The sequence below is a fragment of the Castor canadensis genome, chromosome 2 (assembly GCF_047511655.1).
Source record: "Castor canadensis chromosome 2, mCasCan1.hap1v2, whole genome shotgun sequence".
NCBI lineage: Eukaryota > Metazoa > Chordata > Mammalia > Rodentia > Castoridae > Castor > Castor canadensis.
The window spans coordinates 29,069,107-29,089,875 of record NC_133387.1 but is presented as its reverse complement, the minus strand read 5'-3'; the positions used below and the strand labels follow the sequence as shown (position 1 = coordinate 29,089,875).

Sequence of the window (20,769 nt, the reverse complement as noted above, 5' to 3'; positions counted from 1 at the left end):
CCTCAAATCTCTTATAATACAATGGGAGAAAAAAAATGCCTTTGAAGAATATATACTGAAAAAAAGGAGATAGTCTGAGTTATGTGGAAGATAAATGGTCTTGATCAAGTTTCTTTAATGTTTCTGCTCATGAAGCTTCATGATTTTAAGTAACATCATGTTAAAGAATCTGGCAGAAGAACTCAATAGCATAGGAATCTACAAGCAGAAAACACATTTCCGAGACAGAAAATTGGGTTTTCCTATCATAGAGATTTTTCTACAGACAGACATCTAGCCATACATCTTCATCTTCTTTGGCAGCTTTTAAATATCACTATGTCACCAGGTCAGTGTCTCTGGCATCTCATTTAGACATATATCCCATAAGTCAGCATAACATACAATTGCTGCAACTGAAACTCCTCAAAACACAAGTGAGGGGGGTCAAATAATTCAATGGATGAGGGTAGATTTTTAGTGGTCATTTATGAAGCATCAATTTAAAGGTAGTATTTGAATAGTCAAGTGCTCTCATCAAGATATATAAATATTTCATTATTCTATGACTATACTTTCATTCCACTTAAAGAAATTAAGTCATACAGATTTAATCAAGTTCATTTTTTAAAAGGAGGAAAATTAGAATTCGGAGTGCTTCATGTATGATTCACAAAGCTTCCCAGGCCATTGTTCAGAGGAAATCAGATGACATGTGCCTTGTTTTTCATTCATATTTCTGCCCACAACTACTCAGGGGAAAAACTGCAGCTCCCTGCTAGCTCAGAGGTAAATTTTTTAAAAAGATGTTTCTTCCTATTTTACTACCTGTTTGTACTTTTTATAGGATTACAGAAGTAATTTTACATCTATTTTTGAATATTAAAAATACAGTTTTGTTTTAGCATACAATCTAGTTTTATGAGTCATGCATATAGCTTTTAGGAAATAGTTCTCTTCATACTATTGTGAAAACTTTTTGTAACACGGTGATTACCTGCCTTAAAAGAAAATAAAATTATAAAACAGTAAAGCCAGTTTTAAATTGTGCATAGAACCAGTAATTGTGTCTTTAAGGCAAGTAAAAGATTTATTGAGTCTTGGTTAAAAGTAGATTGACAATGACATTAAAGAATAAAGTGTAATTTATTTGGTGCTACTTTGTAAATGCCTCTAAGTACAAATCATCTCACGATATCGTATACAATATACTTTCAATCACAACTCAGACATAAAATAACTTGTAAAACCACATGGCTATCATCAATATACAATGCTTATATTTTTAAAAGAAAGAAAGAAATCTAGCAATTAATTAGTTAAGGTGCAGTAACTTTTTTTGAATAAAATATTAGCACCATACCAGATAAAATGATCTAAAACTATCAGCCTTCTTCTTAAATAACTAAATATAAACATTTTTTTCCTCAGAGCACAAATATTAATTTGCAAAATCAGTTCTATAGCAGTTAATATGTATTTCTTTGCTTTTTTTTTTTTTTTTTTTCTTTTGCATCATTTCCCTGTAAGGAAAAATATGAAGTAAAAACTTTCACAGGATATGAAAATCAAACAAATAAACAAATCTGATCAAACCAAGTACTGTCCTTTAGCAATGGGTTCCAACAGAGGCAAACGTAGACATTTCCCGGCGAATGGTGCTGAAGGGGGAGAGTTCGAGCTCCGTGGTGTACTCATTGTCATTGTCGTCGCTGGTGACTGTAGAAGACTTCTGGATACACTCTTCACAGCAGCAGCAGCAGCACTCCATGAAGGCCCGGCTGAAGGGTTTGCAGAGGCAGAAAAGGAGCACGGGGGTGACACAGGACTTAAAGAAAAGAAGGAACTGGCTGATGATGTTAAGGAGGTCCATTGTCTGCTGTGAAACCCCTGTGGCCATATAGGCAGTGACAATGTTGCAGATATTTTCAGGAATAATGCAAAATCCATATAAAATGGTCAATGCCACTACCGTGCAGTTCATCTGGCTTTCCAGCTGAATCTGTCGTTTATTCCCCCTGGTACAGGCTTTCTCTGCTTTTCGGATTTTCCTAGCAGTCACTAGAGAGCAGGTAATGGTGAAAAGTGTGGGTAAACAAAAATAACAACCAAAATACCACCAGAGTCTTGCACTGTCGTAAGTGAGAGCTAACACATAGATGGTGTCTGGTAAATCGGGAGAGACCTTTATTACGCACCGTTCCGCCGGAGCTCGGCCACTAAACCCCAGATCCTCCTTGCTCAGCTGGCGGAGAACAATTTCTGGAAGTGCCAACAATAGGGCGCCAACCCAGATGACAGCCAGTTTGGCGGTGGTGGAAGAACAGTTTTCTATCATTTCGTAGTACATCTGCACGTTGGTGGCAGCGCGGAAGCGATCAATGCACAGAGCACATAAGGTGAAGGTAGTGACACCCAGAGAAGCCACCTGCGAGGGACATAGAATCATTTATTTTGGGTGTTCCTGAAAGGTCACAGCAGTAAGAAATAAATGCAAATGAGAAAGAAAGAGAGAGGGGGAAAGAGGAGAGAGGAGGAGAGAGAGAAGAGAGGAGAACATTTCCAGAAGAAGCATGGGGACTGGGACTGCTCACTCCATTGTGAACATAAACACAGGGGAGAAAAATAAAACTGTAGTGGTTCAGGAGTGATGGAGTTAAAACAAAAAAAGAAAAGGGAGCTGAAAGCATCTATAAAGGTCAGCTACTCCAATGCTATTTTATTACAGATAAGAAACCAGAGGCCCTAAAAATTTCAGTCACCATGAAAATGCCTGCCACCAGAAGATCTAGATGAGGAGTAAAGATAAAGGAGCATGTCCTGTTTCATTACTGAAAAGGATGGTCCTGCTTCCCAGTGTGGGGATCAGGAATGGTCCTCAAGAGCTTATGGTTTCCAACATGCTACATTACTAGAAATCTTTCCCAATTTTTCCTGAATGCAAAATAAAATATGTTAATATTATTTTCAAAGGCATTCGCTTATGAGAAGGAGAATCACAAATACAAGAAATAATCAGCCACAATGAGGTTCCTTGCCAAAGGAAACAAGTTAGAGAAACAGACATCAACTAAGTACATTCATTATAAAATAAGTATGTTATCAAATTTAAAGAAATATAATATACTGGAAAATGTAAATAGTACATATTAAATAACCATGCAAGTAGTTATAAAGAAGCTAAAGATAATATCTCAATATTACGTCATAACCATAGGAATACTTCAGATCAGAACACTAACCACATACAGCAGTGGACCCAAAGGGCACAGTACTTATATGCATGTGGTCCAGATATATAAACAAATCAACAATTTAAGGTTAAGAACCAAAAAAGAGTTCTATATTTTTTCATACAGAAGATTTTCTAGGAATACAATACATGTTCCTAATGTAAGCATGCTATCATTTATTTATCTATAATTGATTTATCTAGCATCATACGTAGTCTAACAAGTCACACAGAAATATACCCAACACAAAGACACATCTGATACCACCTCTATGCCAAGAACTAGGTTTGATATCGGGAAAAGAAATGGGTAGGAGAAGCAGACCCTTCCCTGCAGGAGATCATAATCAACCAAGAGGGAGAAGATGGTTCTCAAAATCACAGCAGTCATCTGAGCTCATCAAATTTACTCAAATATTTCAGCGGAAATTTAAGAAATTTAATATTCAATAAATGCAGTCATTACTTATATTTTTAAGCAAGGACAAAAATAGAATGCAAAATGTTAATGAGGTTTCAGATAAAACATAATACTAACTTAAAAGCCCCTTGTCAAATGCAATGCTTTGGGTTTTGCCCCGTGTGCACACCCTCTCCCATGCCTGCTTATAGCACTGTTTAACATAGTTATAGTCAGACTTTGACAAGGAGTATAAAAATAAACAATGCTAAAATCTATTTTTTTAGAACTCGATAGGATTGTGCTGACAAAAGGAAAACCATTTGCCATACAATTGTAATATTCAAAGCATTTGTTGTTTATCTATTGTACTCAAGCTGTCACTGTCCCTAGAGCTATGGCAACTTGCTTTGTGGGTTCTGAAAGTTCTAATGTCAAATATTATCTCCTCTTCCTACACACTATACATCACACTGTATCTCCCAGTTCTAATATGGAAAATAAAGACAGTGAACACATGACATAACTAGTCTGAGAACTATTGATGGAGATAGTCAGAGAATGAGGTATAATAAGTTTTGAATTATATGAAAACAAATTGAAGAAAAATATGATCAACAAAGTTCAAAGATAAAGAGCTTGTGATTGGGTTTATGACCATAATTCTCCAAAATTTTCAGAATGTCTTCCATAAATAAAATGTCAATCTAATATGGCTTAGAAAAGTAAATTCCATCTCAACATTCACCTTTTTAAAATTAACTTTAAAATGAATGAGTTGCTCACCTTCATGGAAATTTGCTTTGCATCTGTGAAAGGGCCCAAAACAATTCTAAAATTGAGGTCAACATGGTGCAGTTTCCCTCCAATCATAAGGTTTTTAAGGTCAGTAATTGCCACATTTGGGGAGATCTGAGAAAGGCCTGCCTGCCATTATTTAAAGGTCTACATCAAACAGTATCATACAGAAAACACTTTATTTTATAGAAATTTTTTCAAACTTTACATTTATATTCAGGGTTTTTAATGTTTAGATTCATTTCTCATTAAGATGAAAAAAACATTCTCAACTGTCAGATATATGGAAATATTCAGCCAGGCTTTCTATGTAGCTTTCACTAAAGCAAGTCTTTGTGCACGGTCCTCTGTCATTACATATCCTGAGTCAATCTACAAATATTAAGCTTTTAAGGTTTGATGTTGTTTATTCCTTTTAAATTATGAATAGCATTTCAACTAAAAGGAAAGTTCAGTAATACGGAAATATTGGAGGCACTGAGCAGAGGTAGTCTGTTAAAACCTAGGCATTCTATTTCTTCGTGGTTTTTTATCATTGTTTACAAAGAATACATAATGCACAAAGAATAGCATCTTCTCCTCTATGAATCTCCCTAATTGTAAGTCTAGAGATTTTTAAAAACCTGGACAAATTATCACAAGTGCTAGCATTTGCATTTCTGTCTCCAAGTAGGATACACAGCACTTCATGAGATGTAGCAGTAAATGCATGTAAGTGGGCATGTATTAAGATGGGTGTGTTAGATTGCCGGCCCCTTAGATATCAGAAGTTGTGCTGCACATCCACTTTTAATTAGAATATGTTCCCTGTCTCAAAGAGCAAAACAATACTCTCCAGGTTCCATATCGTCCATCTTGCAAGATAATAAAAGCTAAGACAATTGTTAAGATTAATATATGCTCCAACTTTTCACTCAGGAATCTTTTAGCTATGTTTTATTTGAAGTTACTCAGTTCTTCAGACATATTCTCAAAAGATTTAGTACCAACTCAGAATCTCAAACATACTTGATCTATAGTTTTCTTGACAAATTATAGATAGAAGCATCTTCCCCAGTTTTCACACACAAAATTTAAGAAGCTCCCATATCCAACCTCTTGTTTTCAAATTGTACTTCTCTCTGATAGCATGCTCTGCAGTTAGGATCCAGCTGAAACAGGGTGAACAGTCCAGAAAAGTCAAATGAGCATCAGGAAGAGCTGGTGAAGGAGACAGTGAGGAAACCTGTGCTGTCCCAAAACACACAACCTTTGCAATGTCTTTGCCAACAGAAAGTGCCACTAAATGCCAATCCCAGGTATCTAGACTGTCCTCCTGCCACCACCTGCAGTGATATTACTTCACATATTCTCTGTAAATTTACTTAGGTACTAAACTTTACAATGTGAAAGAGCCTGAAATGTATAAAGACCCTGCTCAGTACATTCCCAAGTTGTTTCTACAAAGCCTGAGTCTGTGTAAAGAATTAACAGCACACCTCAGAAATTAATTGATAAAAATCATTCATATAAGGGGTGTTGACCAAGTTTCTGCTTACTCAAATATGAAATCTATACATGTAATTAAAATTCCTAAATGTTAGGCTACCATGAAAAGATTTCCATCACAAATTTTAAATATAGTGGTTTACAAACAGTTCATTAAAAATCTAACCAAGATGAATAGTGCAATTATATGCAGTTATAAAACTGTATCATGAATGGGTGGATCTTCTGCATTTAATGACCACATCTGATTGCTAAAACTCAATACCACTATGAAATATGCTCTTGGGAAGAAAGCTGTTAAGCGTCGGCTTAGATGGGTAGTTCTTTCAAGCAACATCCTGAGATGGAATGAGTGAGATGCAATCTCTTATGAATTAAACTGAAATGGGGGGAATAATGAATAACAACAAAAGCGGAAACTGTATAAGCACTTTCAATAGACAAGACTATTAATTTTGAGAATTTCCAGCTCACAAGCTAGAAGCAAACAAAATTAACTATTGGGGGAAATATTTTACTAAGCATTTTGAATGAACTGGCATCAAAATTCAGAAATGGCAAGGGAATCAAAATAAGCAACTCTAAGATCTTTCAATCAACAATGTCCTGCTGTTCTCTTTGTACCCCAGAGTAACAACAATAAAGCTCCTTCAGCTCCTGCACTGTCGACATCCAGAGCAGGGAGGCTGCAGGCAGCTGCAGCCACCTACAGCATTGCTCCAAAGCACTAGAGGGACACAACCAAAGTCCAGACCCCAGAATTTACACAGGGAAGCAATGCCAAGTGCAGGCTTAAAGGTCACTATTTTTGATCATCCCTCTATTGTTACTGTTTCCATTTCAGTGTCATCATGATTTTATTGAACTCTGTTCTCAATGCCAAAGAGAGTGCTGCATTAACTGAGTACTATATATATGGGTGTATGTGTATATACACATATATACATAAATACACATACACAAACACAGGTAAACATTTTTTTGAGAGAGAAACTACAAAATGTTATGTTGTGCCTGCTGTCAGAAACCATGATGAATAAGGCATGGATTTTGTCCTCAAGAAATCTGAAATCCAAGGCAGAATTTCTTTACTTACCCCGACCCTCTGTCATGCATCCAACAGGTAAGTTTACACATGGAACAGCTTATTACATTCTGCTGGACAGATCTACTTGACGTTACACAATTCCTGACAAGCTTGCTGAGGCTCCCCTTGCTCTAGGTCATAGCCATGTAGGGAAGAATCAACTCAAACAGTTTGGTTAAAGAGATTGGGAGGCAAACAAAATTACAAAAATATCTCCTAGAGAAATAGTTGCAGATGTGTACTAACTTCCTAAGCTGAGCAGATGGTAAAACTTCTCATGATATACACTTGCATTAAGGAATATGATCTAATTCTTTGCAAATGTCATCTCTATAGTACTTAGTCTATCAAACTGGGATAACCTTGGGGTTTGGTTGTTTAAATTATATGTTAACATCTCAGGACAGTAAAGAATTGTTCTTTACAGAATTGAATTTAAATCTGTGGGATACACAAAGCCAAGAGAACTTGAAGACCACCTAGAATTTAGATCTCAATATGCTTTTTGTTGTTCTCAACATATACAGTGATCCTCATAAAGTTGTAAAAGAAAGATTTATTCCTATTAGGGAAAATAAATAGCCCAGAAAAGAAGGTCATTAGTTTTACATATTACTCTGTTCATTTCTAGAATCATTCACTGTTTGAATGGGTTACTTAAATTTGCTTTATATACTAACATATTTTAGGGATAAAACTGATGCCTTTTCAATATTGTTAATTTCGATATTTATGTAGTGCTTAGGAATGACTACAAAGGCTTAAATCACTCATAAAAGAACTTCATTATATTCTATAGTTTAAATATTTTACAAACCCAAACTGGACTCCATTTTGAAATCATCTAAACAGGTTATTCCTAATTACATTCAAAGTGCTGCTGATTCAAGCTAATGGCCCAGATATTTCAGTTGACACCCAACACTGTGACAAATGAGCTCTCTCGTCTTCTTCTTGCCTCAGTTTCCTTAATAAGGAGGAGGGTAATATGCTTTATTCCTTTATTATAAACCTTGAGAAGAAAATAAACCACTGGAGAATTTAAAAAATATAATGGAAGTTGTTATGAATTGTTTCTAGAGTTGCTTTCTAAATTCTGTTACAGAAGCAAACTAGCAAAATGTAGTCTGACAATGTTAATGAAGTCACAAGTAAAACCACACATAGAAATGGTATAGTTCTTCAGCTAATCCCTTATTGCCTGTGGAAAGATTGAATTTAGAGAGAGTCAACTCACTAGTAATGAGAACCATAGTCATGTCCCATCCCTCTTGTTAAACATTTATGTATATCGCAAGTCCCAAATTTCTACTAAGTCCTTCATTGATCAATTTCAGCCAGCTATTTTATACCTGTGATAAGAAATTAAACCACCCACCCAGATATGTGACCACTGTGACTCTGGGGAGAGATTCAGAGTGAAGTTGTCATCTTCCAAAACAAGAAAAAAAAAAGCATTGTTCTTTCTATCACATGTTAATTTGAAGGTCACTGGTTTCCTAGGTTTTTCTTAAAAATGAAACAAAAAGAAACCAGCAAGGGAAAACATAGCAATTACAAATTAAGATATAGCTGGATTTCTTTGTCCTACTGTGAAAGTTTCTAATTCACTGCAAATACCAGGGCCTGTGGAAAGCTGAACTAACATATTCACTTTGCACTACATTAAATGTCCATTCATTCAACATGATATGAAGAAAGAGCATGAATGCTTTATAAAAACAGAGATCTTTGGAGATCCTATCTTAGCTGATGCTCCATTTCTGAGGCTTACAAAAAATGAATGAATAAACTATCAAGAGTAAAAGTGAGCTATGAAACAGACACAGATCACATAAAGAACAGTACAATGTTGATAAAATAAATAATATCTTTTGATAAACCTTTTAGCACAAATCACTGATACTGTTGGTGGGGGTAAAAACGATCAATGCTCTTCTAAGCAAATTTGCCTTCCTGTGTAAATGAACCTATAGCTTAAGAACAGTAAAGCTACTGGAATTTTCTAGTTATTATGAAGTAGGAAAACTAACCAAGGTCATGAAAACTCCATTCTGACCTAACTCTTATTTTACATCAAAACATGTTTAATACATCTATTAATGTGTTGTCCTTTGTTTACAAGTAACCTTCAGAAACAAGGGCATTATTGTTAAGAAAATCCATTCATTTGGGCCATGAATGATAACCTATTATAAGTCCATGGTTTCAGGACTAACAACTAGTCAGGAAGAAGGCAGGATGAGTGCAGGGTAGCATTTCCTTTGAAACTCTAAATGGCCTGAGCATGGGTGCCTTTGGCATTTTCTTACATTTTCCGTAATTCCCATTCTTAGAGCACTTCGGGGCAACTTCCCCAGGAAAGGACTACTGCTTTGAGCACCAGTAGGAAAAGCATGTTTATCAGAACTACTGTGTATTGGACTGCTATAAAGAAAATGACCTCTATCCAGAAGTCTGCATTCCAGAGTATATGCAGATGATGGCACTATGGCTGTGATACACTTTGATTAGTGTTCTCAAACTAAAACTAGGGCAAGTAGGAGAGATTTGCCTCACCCCTTACAAGCATGCACACCTCTCTGGAATGGAATAAAGTTCTTCATGACCAAGTTCCCACAAAGAGACGGCTTCTTACCCTTATCAATATTACTGATATTTAATCTGACAGACCTACAAATAATAATAATCTATGTAGTCTATTACACTCAGCGTATTTCATTTGTATGTGATTCCCAATGTCATAGAAAAATATTTTGAAGGCATCAACTATCAGCAGTTATTTCTGTTTCATTCCTTTTCTCTTGTTTAACCTCATAAACTTACTTAAAAACCAATTAAAACTATCTTTAAAACCAACAAAATATCCCCAAATTTATCTGGACCACATAAATTTCTTCTTTCTCTTCATAGTCTCAGCTTGAATTAAGGTTTCCTTTCAACTACAACTTCTTTTTACATAATTTTAAGTAATGTTAAATATTAGTTTCAAAATAATAATATAGTTCAGTGAATGCACCATATTAATCCCCATTTCAGTAATGAAAAATGGAATCTTCTAAAATAAAGTTTATCTGAAAAAAACTAAAATCATGAACATTATTAAAACATTTACTGCCAGAACTACAAATTCTGTAGCAAAGTGCATTCCACTTATAGTTAAAAAAAATTTTAGCTACAACTTAGCTAGCATAATTTAGCTATAAATCTGTCAAGTGTTTATTAATATAAAAATGCAAATGAAGCAAGATTAGCATCATTTGTCCTAAGATAGAAGCTATATATTGAAATCAACCAGTCTAAAGAAATTTTTATATTGCATATTTATTCTCAATAATTAAAAATTCATTGCAAAATGTAACACTTCCTCCAAGATCACAGTGCAGTTTTCATCCTCAGTGCTATGATGATGGTCCCCATCAATCTTAAGGTCACCTTCACCTGAGTGTTCTAATGAGGACCCAAGCAGTAATAACAAATTTTTACCTACTTCCTTTTGAACTACTGACATTGAGATGCATGACGGTGAATCAAAACTAAAAACAAAATTATTCGTAGTTGGGTAGTTATGATTTGAATGATATTAAACAAAACACATTTTAGGATGAAATTTCTCAGCTTTTAACCAAAATTCCACCAATGGTAGTCTGTTAAGGAAGGATTCTTTCTTCATTCAATGTTCTTATAAAAGGTAAATATTTCTAATTCTCACATTTGCAACAAAATAGCAGCCCTCAGTAGAGTCATAAAGCTAATGAGAATGACTCATTCAGACAAGGATCAAATCAATGACCTTGACCTCATTCATGTTATGAGGCATCCAAGTGTGCAGATAGTATTGAAAACCATCATAAATTCATAAACTAAAAGTATTCTGACTCAAAAACAAGCCCAGTACTGCTACTGCATCCTGTGATTGTGAAAATTTTATAGGAAATATCTATACCTACTTTGAAAATAGAAAGGTATCATATTTGAGATTGCAGTAATCTTATTCTGTACTCTACCCTGAATTTTTAGATGAGATAATTTCTTCTGGCACAAAGAATACTATTCTAATTAGGACATTATAAGAATTAGTCTTGGCAACAAAGTTGAGTTAATTATGGGACCTTGGCAGATCAATTCTTGGGAGGTAAAATAACAGAAGTATCCCTGGAGGATGGGAGCAGAACTGCAGTGCCAAAGACAAACTTCAGTGCCTAGCTGCCTGTCCTTCTCTCTCCTCCCACAGTTCACACTCAGACACTGTGCTTCCAGTGTGACACTGTTAAATCTAGTTGAGCACATAAAAGTGCCAAAAAAGGAGAGAAAATTCTCTAGTGATCCACACAGTGTTAACATGAAGGGAAGGCAGACCCTATTCACTCAGTTTGGGGTACTTAAAAGTACAAATCTGTTTGGCTTTTGCAGACATATTTGCTTCCTTTTCTCTGTTGAAGGATGTTTTACTGACATAACTGTGTATTTTGGAAGCTCTCAGGAACTCAGAGTAAATCTTCATTTTGAGTGTGTGCTTGATAGATTAACCAAGTTCTTGGGAAATTCCATTTGATATTCTTCCTTTTCCCCCATTCTACAAAAATGTTGAAAGTATCTACTTTGCCAACTCTACTTCCTAGGTTCTATAAGAATATCTAATTAAATTAGATACTCCATGTTTTTGAGATTTTCCAGGAAAAAATTCAATTTAATATACTATTATTACATTGCTAAAAAATTATATAAGTAAAAATTTTTAATTTTGGTTTATTTTATGCCTTATAGTTAATAAGGACCAGTAACTGTGAAGAAAAGGTAGTTATTTTAGGCATTACACAAATTCTATATTTTAAAAGAAATTTCTAGGACTTTACTGAATTATCTTGGTAATTGTTTTTATGGGCTTTCTATTTCAGGAAATTCAATGAAAATAGGAAAGCAAGAATTAAGATAGTCATAGTTGTAACTTTTCATCATGGATCTAGGCTTTATAGGCATTCACAATGAACAGTGAGAATATAATTAAAAAGAATTATAGGAGCTATAGCTTTTACCTGAATTTCTCCATTTTTTGATCATAATCAAATATAATTGTGAGCTGACCCATCCTAAGGCCTTTCCTAAACTTTCCTAATGCATTGTTCATATAAGAATTTATTATCCTGTAGAATGTTATATTACTTTTCCATAACTTTTAATAACAATAGCTCCCCCATGACAGTCATTTTTGGAAACTTTGCTCTCTTATCCTCTTCTGATCTCCTCCTGCCCATCCCTAACATGATGTCTGTCACTGAAGAAAAGACCTATAAATGTGTAATGAATCTATGGATGGTGAATCAATGAATGCATAACGACATATATGGCAAAGGATTATAGAAAAGAATAAATTACTCAAACTGTTCTTTAATCAGATACTGGGTGCTGCTATTTTAGATATAATCCTTAGCAGCATAATGACAAATTTCAAAGGAAAGTTAAAAACAAATACCTGTTCCTGTTCATAATTCATTGAAAAGCTTCAGAAAAGGACATGCTGTCATTATAATTAATAGTTAATTCTTTGAAGTTTGAATTTGAGTACCATAGCTTTCATTTCTTATGTAAGACCGAAATTCAGTTAACTTCACCATACATCATTCAGGGATGAAATTATAAATAAAAGAAAACTCTGAGAAAATGTTTTTCTTTCCCAGTAGTGTCACCAGCTAAATATTTTCATTTACATGAAAATGTAGAAAATAATTAAAAAGGAACTAATGAGAAGTCATAAAATATTTGTTAAGTATCATCCTCACAGATTGAGTCAATTTTCCCTGAGAATATTACTAGTAACTTTCAAATTGCTCATAAAACCCCATGTTTCCACGTAAAAGCCCATCAGAATATTTAATGGCTAATCTACCACCAGAACACACTCAGCATCTGCCATAATAAGTGAGTTATTACTCAAAAGTGGGGATTCTAGGGAACTCCGCAGAATCTCAAATCTGCATGGCCTTGCCATCTTCATCCTCTGGTATCCTTCCTCTCTTACTTGTGAGTGTTGAACTACAAACTAAGGCAATGAAAGAGTCATTTGTTTCACTCTGCTTAAAACCAGAATTTCTAGACCCATTGGAGAAGCTGTCTCTTCTCATCAGAAAAGATTCTAGGTTTATCAGCAATTATCCCTAGACTAGAAGTCCTAGTAAGAGGTGTTTCACTTAGTCACTCCTTCCCCACACAGGAATCTTGTTTCCCAGTAAAATAAAAATATAATTATATCTGTGATTGTGTAAGATCTTCTTGAATCTTTTTGTTCTACCATGAAAGTGTGAGTTCTTTAAGTTAAAGAGGAGCAGAGATCATTCAAAACCTCTCATCAATGTCCAAACAAAAGTAAATATCTAACAGTGGATCTGTTATTTTATTCTTTTCTTTTTCTTTCTTTTCTTTTTTTTGGCAGTTCTGGGGCTTACAAGGCAGGTGCTCCACAACTTGAGTCACACGCACAGCTCTTTGCAGTGGATCATATGATGCACTGACTCTCCACTGGCTTTCATCCATCAAGTAACAAGCAAAGAGTTGTTCCAGTTTTAGTATTCAATTCCTGAATTATTTTGCTTTAAACATATTAAATCCCTAAGTTAACGGTATGGTAGGGAACTTCCCCACCAATCTCCTTTTGCAATCCACACTCGAGCCTCCACATATAACACACTCTCTACAATACACTTTTCTCCTCTTCTTCCTCCTCCTCTCTCTCTCTCTCTCTCTCATTCTAACTATTGCTTTGAGTATAGCTTTTTTTGGTGTCTATGTGATGAACCATTTTGAAAGGCTTTATCTAGGATGATGGTCCTCAAATCCATCCAAATTCTCTTCTGTCCTATTCTCCTTTCTTATCATTTTGTTTGCCCTGGTCTTTATGAGATTTATCACAATATCACAAAGATACCATAATCCTGAGAAGAAAGAGAGAACTTACCAGCTACAATTCCCAGCACATTCCCATGCATAGCCATATTACTATCATAAAACTTCCTTTGTTGTGATGGACTCTGAAACCTGGGTACTGTCCTCAAGCCTTAGGACAACAAATTGCAATAAGTAGAAGACTTGACTGCAAACTGAAAATTCTATAGTTTCTGCTCAAAAAATGTCTCCAATTTTTCTACACATAACCACTTCTTCACAGAATTCCATTATATGCTTCAGATATTGCTAAACCTCAACGAACAGGAAGCAAAAAGAAGCTATGATAAGAAAAAAAAAAGAAATGAAAAATGAGAGAAAAGTTATAAAGAGTCAGTAATAATCAATGGATAAAATTTTAAATGAAGAAAAACTTAAAAGCAAAACCATTGTAGAAGGCTAACCTTATTACTTGGAAGTGGTTAATCCTACATTATGAATTAGTAAGAGGGTGTCTGCTTAAAAAAAAAAAAGAAAATAGACAAAAAATAAATGTAAGTAAAAAATGAAGAGAAGGCAAATTCTAGAAATACAAAAAAAGAGACAAATGTCAAATAGCTTTTAGAAGTCTTGAAGTCAAAAGCAGAAAAATATTAGGGGGAAGGTTTGGGAGAAAGTTTGGACAAATGTAAGAAATTTGTACTTTCTAACAAATCAAATACACTTTATGAATTTAACAACATAAAAATGTAACCTAAATAACTTTATTTAATCATCAAAACAATCATGTTTAGCACATGAAATACATACTTGTCTCAGGTTAATGCGATTTTAAAAAACTAAATCAGCTACTAACTGTGGACATTATTGCCTGTTTATGGAAAACATCATGAAACAGCAAAGCACAAAAAGCCATACATTTCATCATATAACAAATGATGCTAACTGCCTTCATCTAGTAAATACAGAAATACCTTTTCAAAGTAAAAAAACAAAGCAAAAAAAAAAAAGACTCACTGGATATAACTCTTGCCTCGTTTGTCTAATTGGCAAACATCAATGTTAAGCACTGAGTAGTTATACTGGCTTAATGGATTGGTCATTTCTGTTCTCTGAACCCTAAGTTTCATCACTAAAATGAAGGATTGAACTAGAATGCTTTTTCTTTCTAAAATTCTCAAGTCACTTTGTAATAGATACTGTGGTTCTCCACTCAAACAGCTTCCTCCCAAAGTCCTTTGGGAATGAAACATTGCTTCCTCCTGGTGCTGGGACTATTGGTGAGAGCTGCATCCCTGTCCAGGAATTGGCCTTGACCAAAGAGATCCACCCATATCAAGGTTACCACCCATTCTTAGGAACAGCTTGTATCCAAGAACTGGTCCATTAAGAAACATAAAGGCTGGACCTTTTACCTCAGTTCAGAACATCGCTCCATGGTCGCCCCAGCCCTTGGAATCAGCAGAGGTCTTCTGGAAACAGCATCACAATTCAACTTCTCCCTCTGCCCAGTCCTGTTTTCTGCATTCCCTAACAGATGTCAAACCAGAAATCATGCCCTGATAAACTCCATGCTCCAATATATCCCCATTTCAGGGGTTGCTTTTTCACAAACCCAAAAGGGAACAGGCACCTAATCCCTCTTCTGTGAAAGTAGCAGTGCCTCCTGGAGGCAGAAATGTTTTATTCTGGAATTTATACTAGGGTTCTTGTTCTCAGCAATCAGGAATTGCGAAACTGACAGACACTATGGTCCAATAATTTCTCTTACAAAACATGCTAAAACATTGTAAAATTATTTCAGAGGAATAAAAGTTATATAGGAGTATAAAAACATTGCATATTAAGATTGTTATAATCTTATTTTTCAAGAAAAAACAAATAGTGGCCTCTTTTTAAATCTTTGCTTCTCTAAGAAAAATGAGGCTTACTACTAATAACTGAAAAACAGAGAGGACTATAAAGATAGGAAGAAACTAAAGAAAACAGCATCAGAGAGCAAAAGAAAAATATTACTAACAATAAGAAAATTGGTAAAAAATATTTTTAAGGAGAAAAATTGAAAAGTAAAATAAAGTGGAAGAAAGTACTATTGTATTTTTAAAACTATCAGAATTTGTGAGAAAGAAAATTAAAACATGCATAAAAAGTACCATCACTTGTAATACTTAAGTCTCATTAAACTAACCTAAGTTTTTATGTTCTTTCTTGTTTTAGATAAATCATTTTATTTAAATTTTTTGAGAACTGGTTATTTTTTTTTTCTCTTCCTGCTTCTTTTTTCTAGCCTCTCAATTGTTTTTCTACCTAACCTGTAAAGATGTCTACACATCCAATATATTTCTAGTGAGATGAGCCAAGAGGCTTCCCTCTTATTGGGATACATCTTCTGTTCAACTTTACAGGTTACTTTTTGTCTCCTTCTCCTGTAAGTCCATTGCTTCTGAATTATTCAATCAAAATCAGAGAAAGCTCATTCAGAAATTTACCTTGAAAATGTAATTAGCAAACAGACACATGTTCTGTAGCATAAATTCAATGACCACCTCCCTAATTCAAAAATGAATTGTCTCCCAAGTAAATGTAGATGTTTAAGAGATGTTTCCAGCTTGATAAGAACACCAGCTGACTTAGCAGCCATGGAATGGTTCTATATTTGATCCCTGTCAAGATAACAGAGGGTCTTATTTTCTGTCCCTTGTTTTGGTCCTTCTAAGTAGGTACTGTTTTCTGTTTACTTATCCCCTAGCTTTAAGCCCTGGAACAATGTTGAACATAGTGTCAATTGGCCCTGGTGCCAGACAGGATCAGAGGCTCTCGAATATTTACAGTTTCCCTTCTTCTGCTTCCATAAATGAAATGGACAGTCTGAATGGAGAAAATCAAGGGCCAGCTGGCTAAAACCACAACTGGCAGCAAAGCACTTGGGCCCCTTCCAAAAGCTGGTGTTTAAAGAGAGACCATTTACAGAGCAAATTCCAACCACCACAATAAGGGTTTGGGACACTCACTAGCTATAGTATAAAGCATACAACTTTACTCAAAATGATTTTCATTTCCAAAGTTTGGAACCTGCCTCCTTCTTTTTAAAGAAATTTTCTAGGTTTCAAGTAAGTGCCTTCAAATAACCAGTCCTTCACACCCATAATAATGACAAATACATACTGAATATTTAGAGAATGTCAAACAGATTTTGTGCCATGGTGACCAAAGTCTTATTTTTGCTTAAAGTTCATTCATACAAAAATGAGAAAATTGTTAAGAAACTGAGAAACACTGAGAAACAAGAAATGACCAAAGAATTTAGATGGAATAGCTTGGAAGACAGCCAGACACTTACTTTAACCTCTTAATAACTTAAGAGGTTATTAATATATCATGAAGGCAACTGATAAAGATTTCCTTCTTAAAAAAAAATAAAATGTCACTCTGACTTTGGTATTTAAGAAAATATGTAATAGTCTTCCTGGGAGAAAAATCATATTGAAGTACTAAAAATGTAGTAAATGCATGCTAATGACTTCCTTCCCCCTCAACCCCCGCTAGTCTCTAGTAAAGATAAGCATGGGCTGGCTACTATTTAATGAACTTTCTGATAGGTGCCAAATAAGAAATATACCTAACACTGTATTCAGATAGATGGATTTATAATGATAACATTTCTATACATTATAATATCGTCATTTTTTCACATTCCAGGATGACTTTGAAGGTGATTTAGCAAAGCTGCCTGTTTTTATGCATACATATATGTGCATAAATGACTAGAAAGAGAAATGGAGGAGGGAATTCAAAGAAAATGTAGAGGGTCCAATCAGGTAGGTTCTTGAATGCTATAATCCTGGAAGCGGATAAAACCAGTAGTTTGAGAACCCCCCTAGAAGGTACCTCGATATAGGGCACAATCTTGCAGGAGAAGTCCTCCAGCAGCCACTTTTTGGTCAGCTCGTGGAAGATGACGAGGGGAAGGCAGAAGAAGATGATGAGAAAGTCCCAGAAGGCCAGGTTAGCCAAAAGAGAATTAGAGATGCTCCGCATGTAATAGTTGTGACACACGATGCACATCACTGCCAAATTGCCAATGATGCCGGTCCCAAAGATCACCACCGACAAACACATGACAGCGTAGGCTCCGTAGGATTCCTGGGTTAGCGGATAGAAGGGGTTCTTCAGTCTCAAGCGTCTGTTTGTGCTGTTACCCCGGCGGGGACCCCCGCGTTCATGGACCCCGTCACCCAAGGACCCATTTTGGGGTAGAGCCCTACCGGGGGGCGCAACTGTCCTCCCTTCGTGCCCCGCTTGTCCACTGGATGGGGGCTTGCGGTGCGAACCCTGCAGTTTCTCTGCTCTCCTTGGCCAGTAAAAAAGATCTCTGGCTCCGGGTTCCGTTTTCACACCCTGCTCCTGGCTGCGCAAGGAAATCTTAGCGCCCCTAGGACTCTTCTCTTTCTCCTCAGAGGTCTGAAGAAAGACATGGAGGTTTCTGGGGCCCCCTCTACCCAAATTTCCAGAGGGCTCCAGATCGCCGACATCTTTCCGTCTCCAGGCGCCAGGCGACCTGGTTGGAGGTCCCCAGGGTGCGGAGTCGGACGCCTCCGCCCCTCTGCCCGCACCTGGGTCAACGCCCTCGGTTACAGGTAGGTCCCAGGAGGGCGCCGCTCGCCCTGCTACCTGCAGCTCCTCCTTGGGCGCATGGACTCGCAGAACGTCTCTTGCTGAATTTCCTAGTACCCGTGCATCCCTGCTGCGGCGCTGGACCAGTGGTGAACAGCTCTGCCCCAGACAAGTTTCGTTCCTGGGTGCCGTGGCAAACCCGAGGACAGAAGAGAGTGAAACCTTCAGCAGTAGCAGAAGCAGCAGCCGCGAAGTGCCAGCAAGAGGCGCGCCCCGGGCCCTCATGGCTTAGCGAGGGCTCACCCGGCAGCCTGGCTCTTGCTTAGGACCGACACCTGCTGCCTAACTTGCTGCTGAGAGTTAGACACATGTCACATACTTACCCCGCCACGGAAGCGGGGACAGTGAGGGATCTTAAACACACCCTTACAATCCTTTCTCGATTGGTATCCTGTGCATTTCTCAGCCAAATCCAGTCCAAGTTCTGTGGACCCTAAGGTTCTGAGAGGGAGTAGCTGCTCCGGTGACTGACCTTGAAAAGTTGCAAACACCTGATTGTTGATTAATGTTGCGACCGGACGAAGCCCCACGCTCCTCCCTGCCTTTGGGTGGTGGTTGCCTTCTTGTTAACAGTTGCTCTTCTTATTCACATCCTTTCGATACTGCTTTATCCAGTGGCAAGCTGAGGTCTCTAGAGAGAAACAAAAACAAGTCCACCTCCCCCTGGATGACTGGCAATCACAGTCCCACTCCTGGCTCGCTGAAAACAAGTTGCAAACAGACGCAAGGCTGATGTATCGGGGAGACTTGCTCCCCCCACCCCAACCCCAGCGACTTTCGAGGCTACTGTTGACAAGAAGCAGCCAGATTCGCAACCCTTGGCCACAAAGTTGCTGCTCCTCCAGCTCAAAGTTGACAAGGGGACGACTGCTGGGCGACGTGCCCCTGCGCAGAAGGGAATGGGGGAAGAGGGCGAAGAGGGAGTTGCTCGTTTGCGCACAGTGCCGCCGGCCGCAAGTGCTTGTCACTGCCACAGCAGGCGCAGCTCTGCCGGAGAGCGTGGTGCCTGGAACCGCCGCCCGCTGGGCGAGGCGGTGCGTGGCCGGAAAGGGGGAGGTGGCCCGGCCTCTCCCAGCCGCTCCAGCCGCTGCGCGGGCCCACGAGACCAACTCTCCTCTCCGCTCCTCCTCTCTTCCACCTCCTCCCGGGAGAGATTCTGGTTTGTGGGGAGACGGGATCCCCTGGTGGTTCACCATACACCAAACCTACACACGTTTCATTCAAGCCATTTGTAGCAGCTTTCACTCTTTGGAGCTGGGAGCGGAGGCGGAGCAGCCAGCGCGCTGCTGGATGATCTCGACGGGTTAATTTCCCAGATATCAGAACAAGCCTGACTGGATTTCGAATCCGGGTTCGGGGTGAGGGCTGAAGGGGAGATGGGAGGAGTGGAACAAGTCAAGGGTGGAAGGAGTGAAACCAGCGTGGTGATAGCTAGCTCCAATCTGAAGTGGCCAACGCGCATGCCCAGGTTTCAGACCCTGAGGGAGTTGTAAGGTCGTGAGGAGTTTACCTGTTAGCTGCTCCCAAGAGCTGGCACAAGAGAGAAAGGGAGCACAGAGGTTTCTCATGTGGAATGAAATTGGGTTGCAGATGAGAGTGCTCAGGATGTGCTATTACGTTTAACTCTGATTTAGGAAGCATACAACCAGCGATGATTCCAACCACCGGAAGTCAAGGAAAGAAAGTTCCTTACATGAAGTAGTGAGAACTGGCAACGGGTAAATTACTTGAAAAGAATCCCCAGCATCTCTGTCCCTGCTTTTCTAAACTTTATACTAAACCCATATTCTATATCGTGGTTAAAGTATTGGTAATAAAATAGATGAGTATCAAATTAAAAGAAAGTGATAGAAGAAGAAAAAAAAAATTCCGAAAGGTTAAAAAAAAGGAAACAACAAAAAAGCTATCTAAAGATAAAAAAGAAATGTACAGTGAAAAATATGATGCTAATTGTAGTTAATAGAATAAATGCCGTCAAAAAGACTTCTTCATCCTAACCCAAGACTTAGGACTTTGCAGATGACATTCAGTTAAAGACCTTGAGATGGAAAGAGTATCATGGATTCTCCAGGTGGTACATTATAATCACAAGGGTCCTTAAAAGTGAAAGGCAGGAGAGTGGGAGGGAAGCCAGGCCACGAGCCAGTAAGATACATGAGCGATCTCTGGAAGTTGGAACAGGGAAGGAAAAGATTCTACCGTCCATTAGACTTCTGACCTCCAGAGCTATGA

General features: G+C 37.5%; 1 protein-coding gene across 1 annotated transcript; it reads right to left on the bottom strand.

Moving 5' to 3' along the window:
• Positions 1-1,043: 1,043 nt before the first annotated feature.
• On the bottom strand, positions 1,044-19,517 carry Gpr37 (G protein-coupled receptor 37). The gene is made up of 2 exons (XM_020154845.2): positions 17,752-19,517; positions 1,044-2,407 (listed from the first exon to the last, which is right to left on the bottom strand). Exons 1-2 carry the CDS (start codon positions 18,760-18,762, stop codon positions 1,589-1,591), a joined length of 1,830 nt encoding a protein of 609 aa, XP_020010434.1. The 5' UTR covers positions 18,763-19,517; the 3' UTR covers positions 1,044-1,588.
• Positions 19,518-20,769: the final 1,252 nt, after the last annotated feature.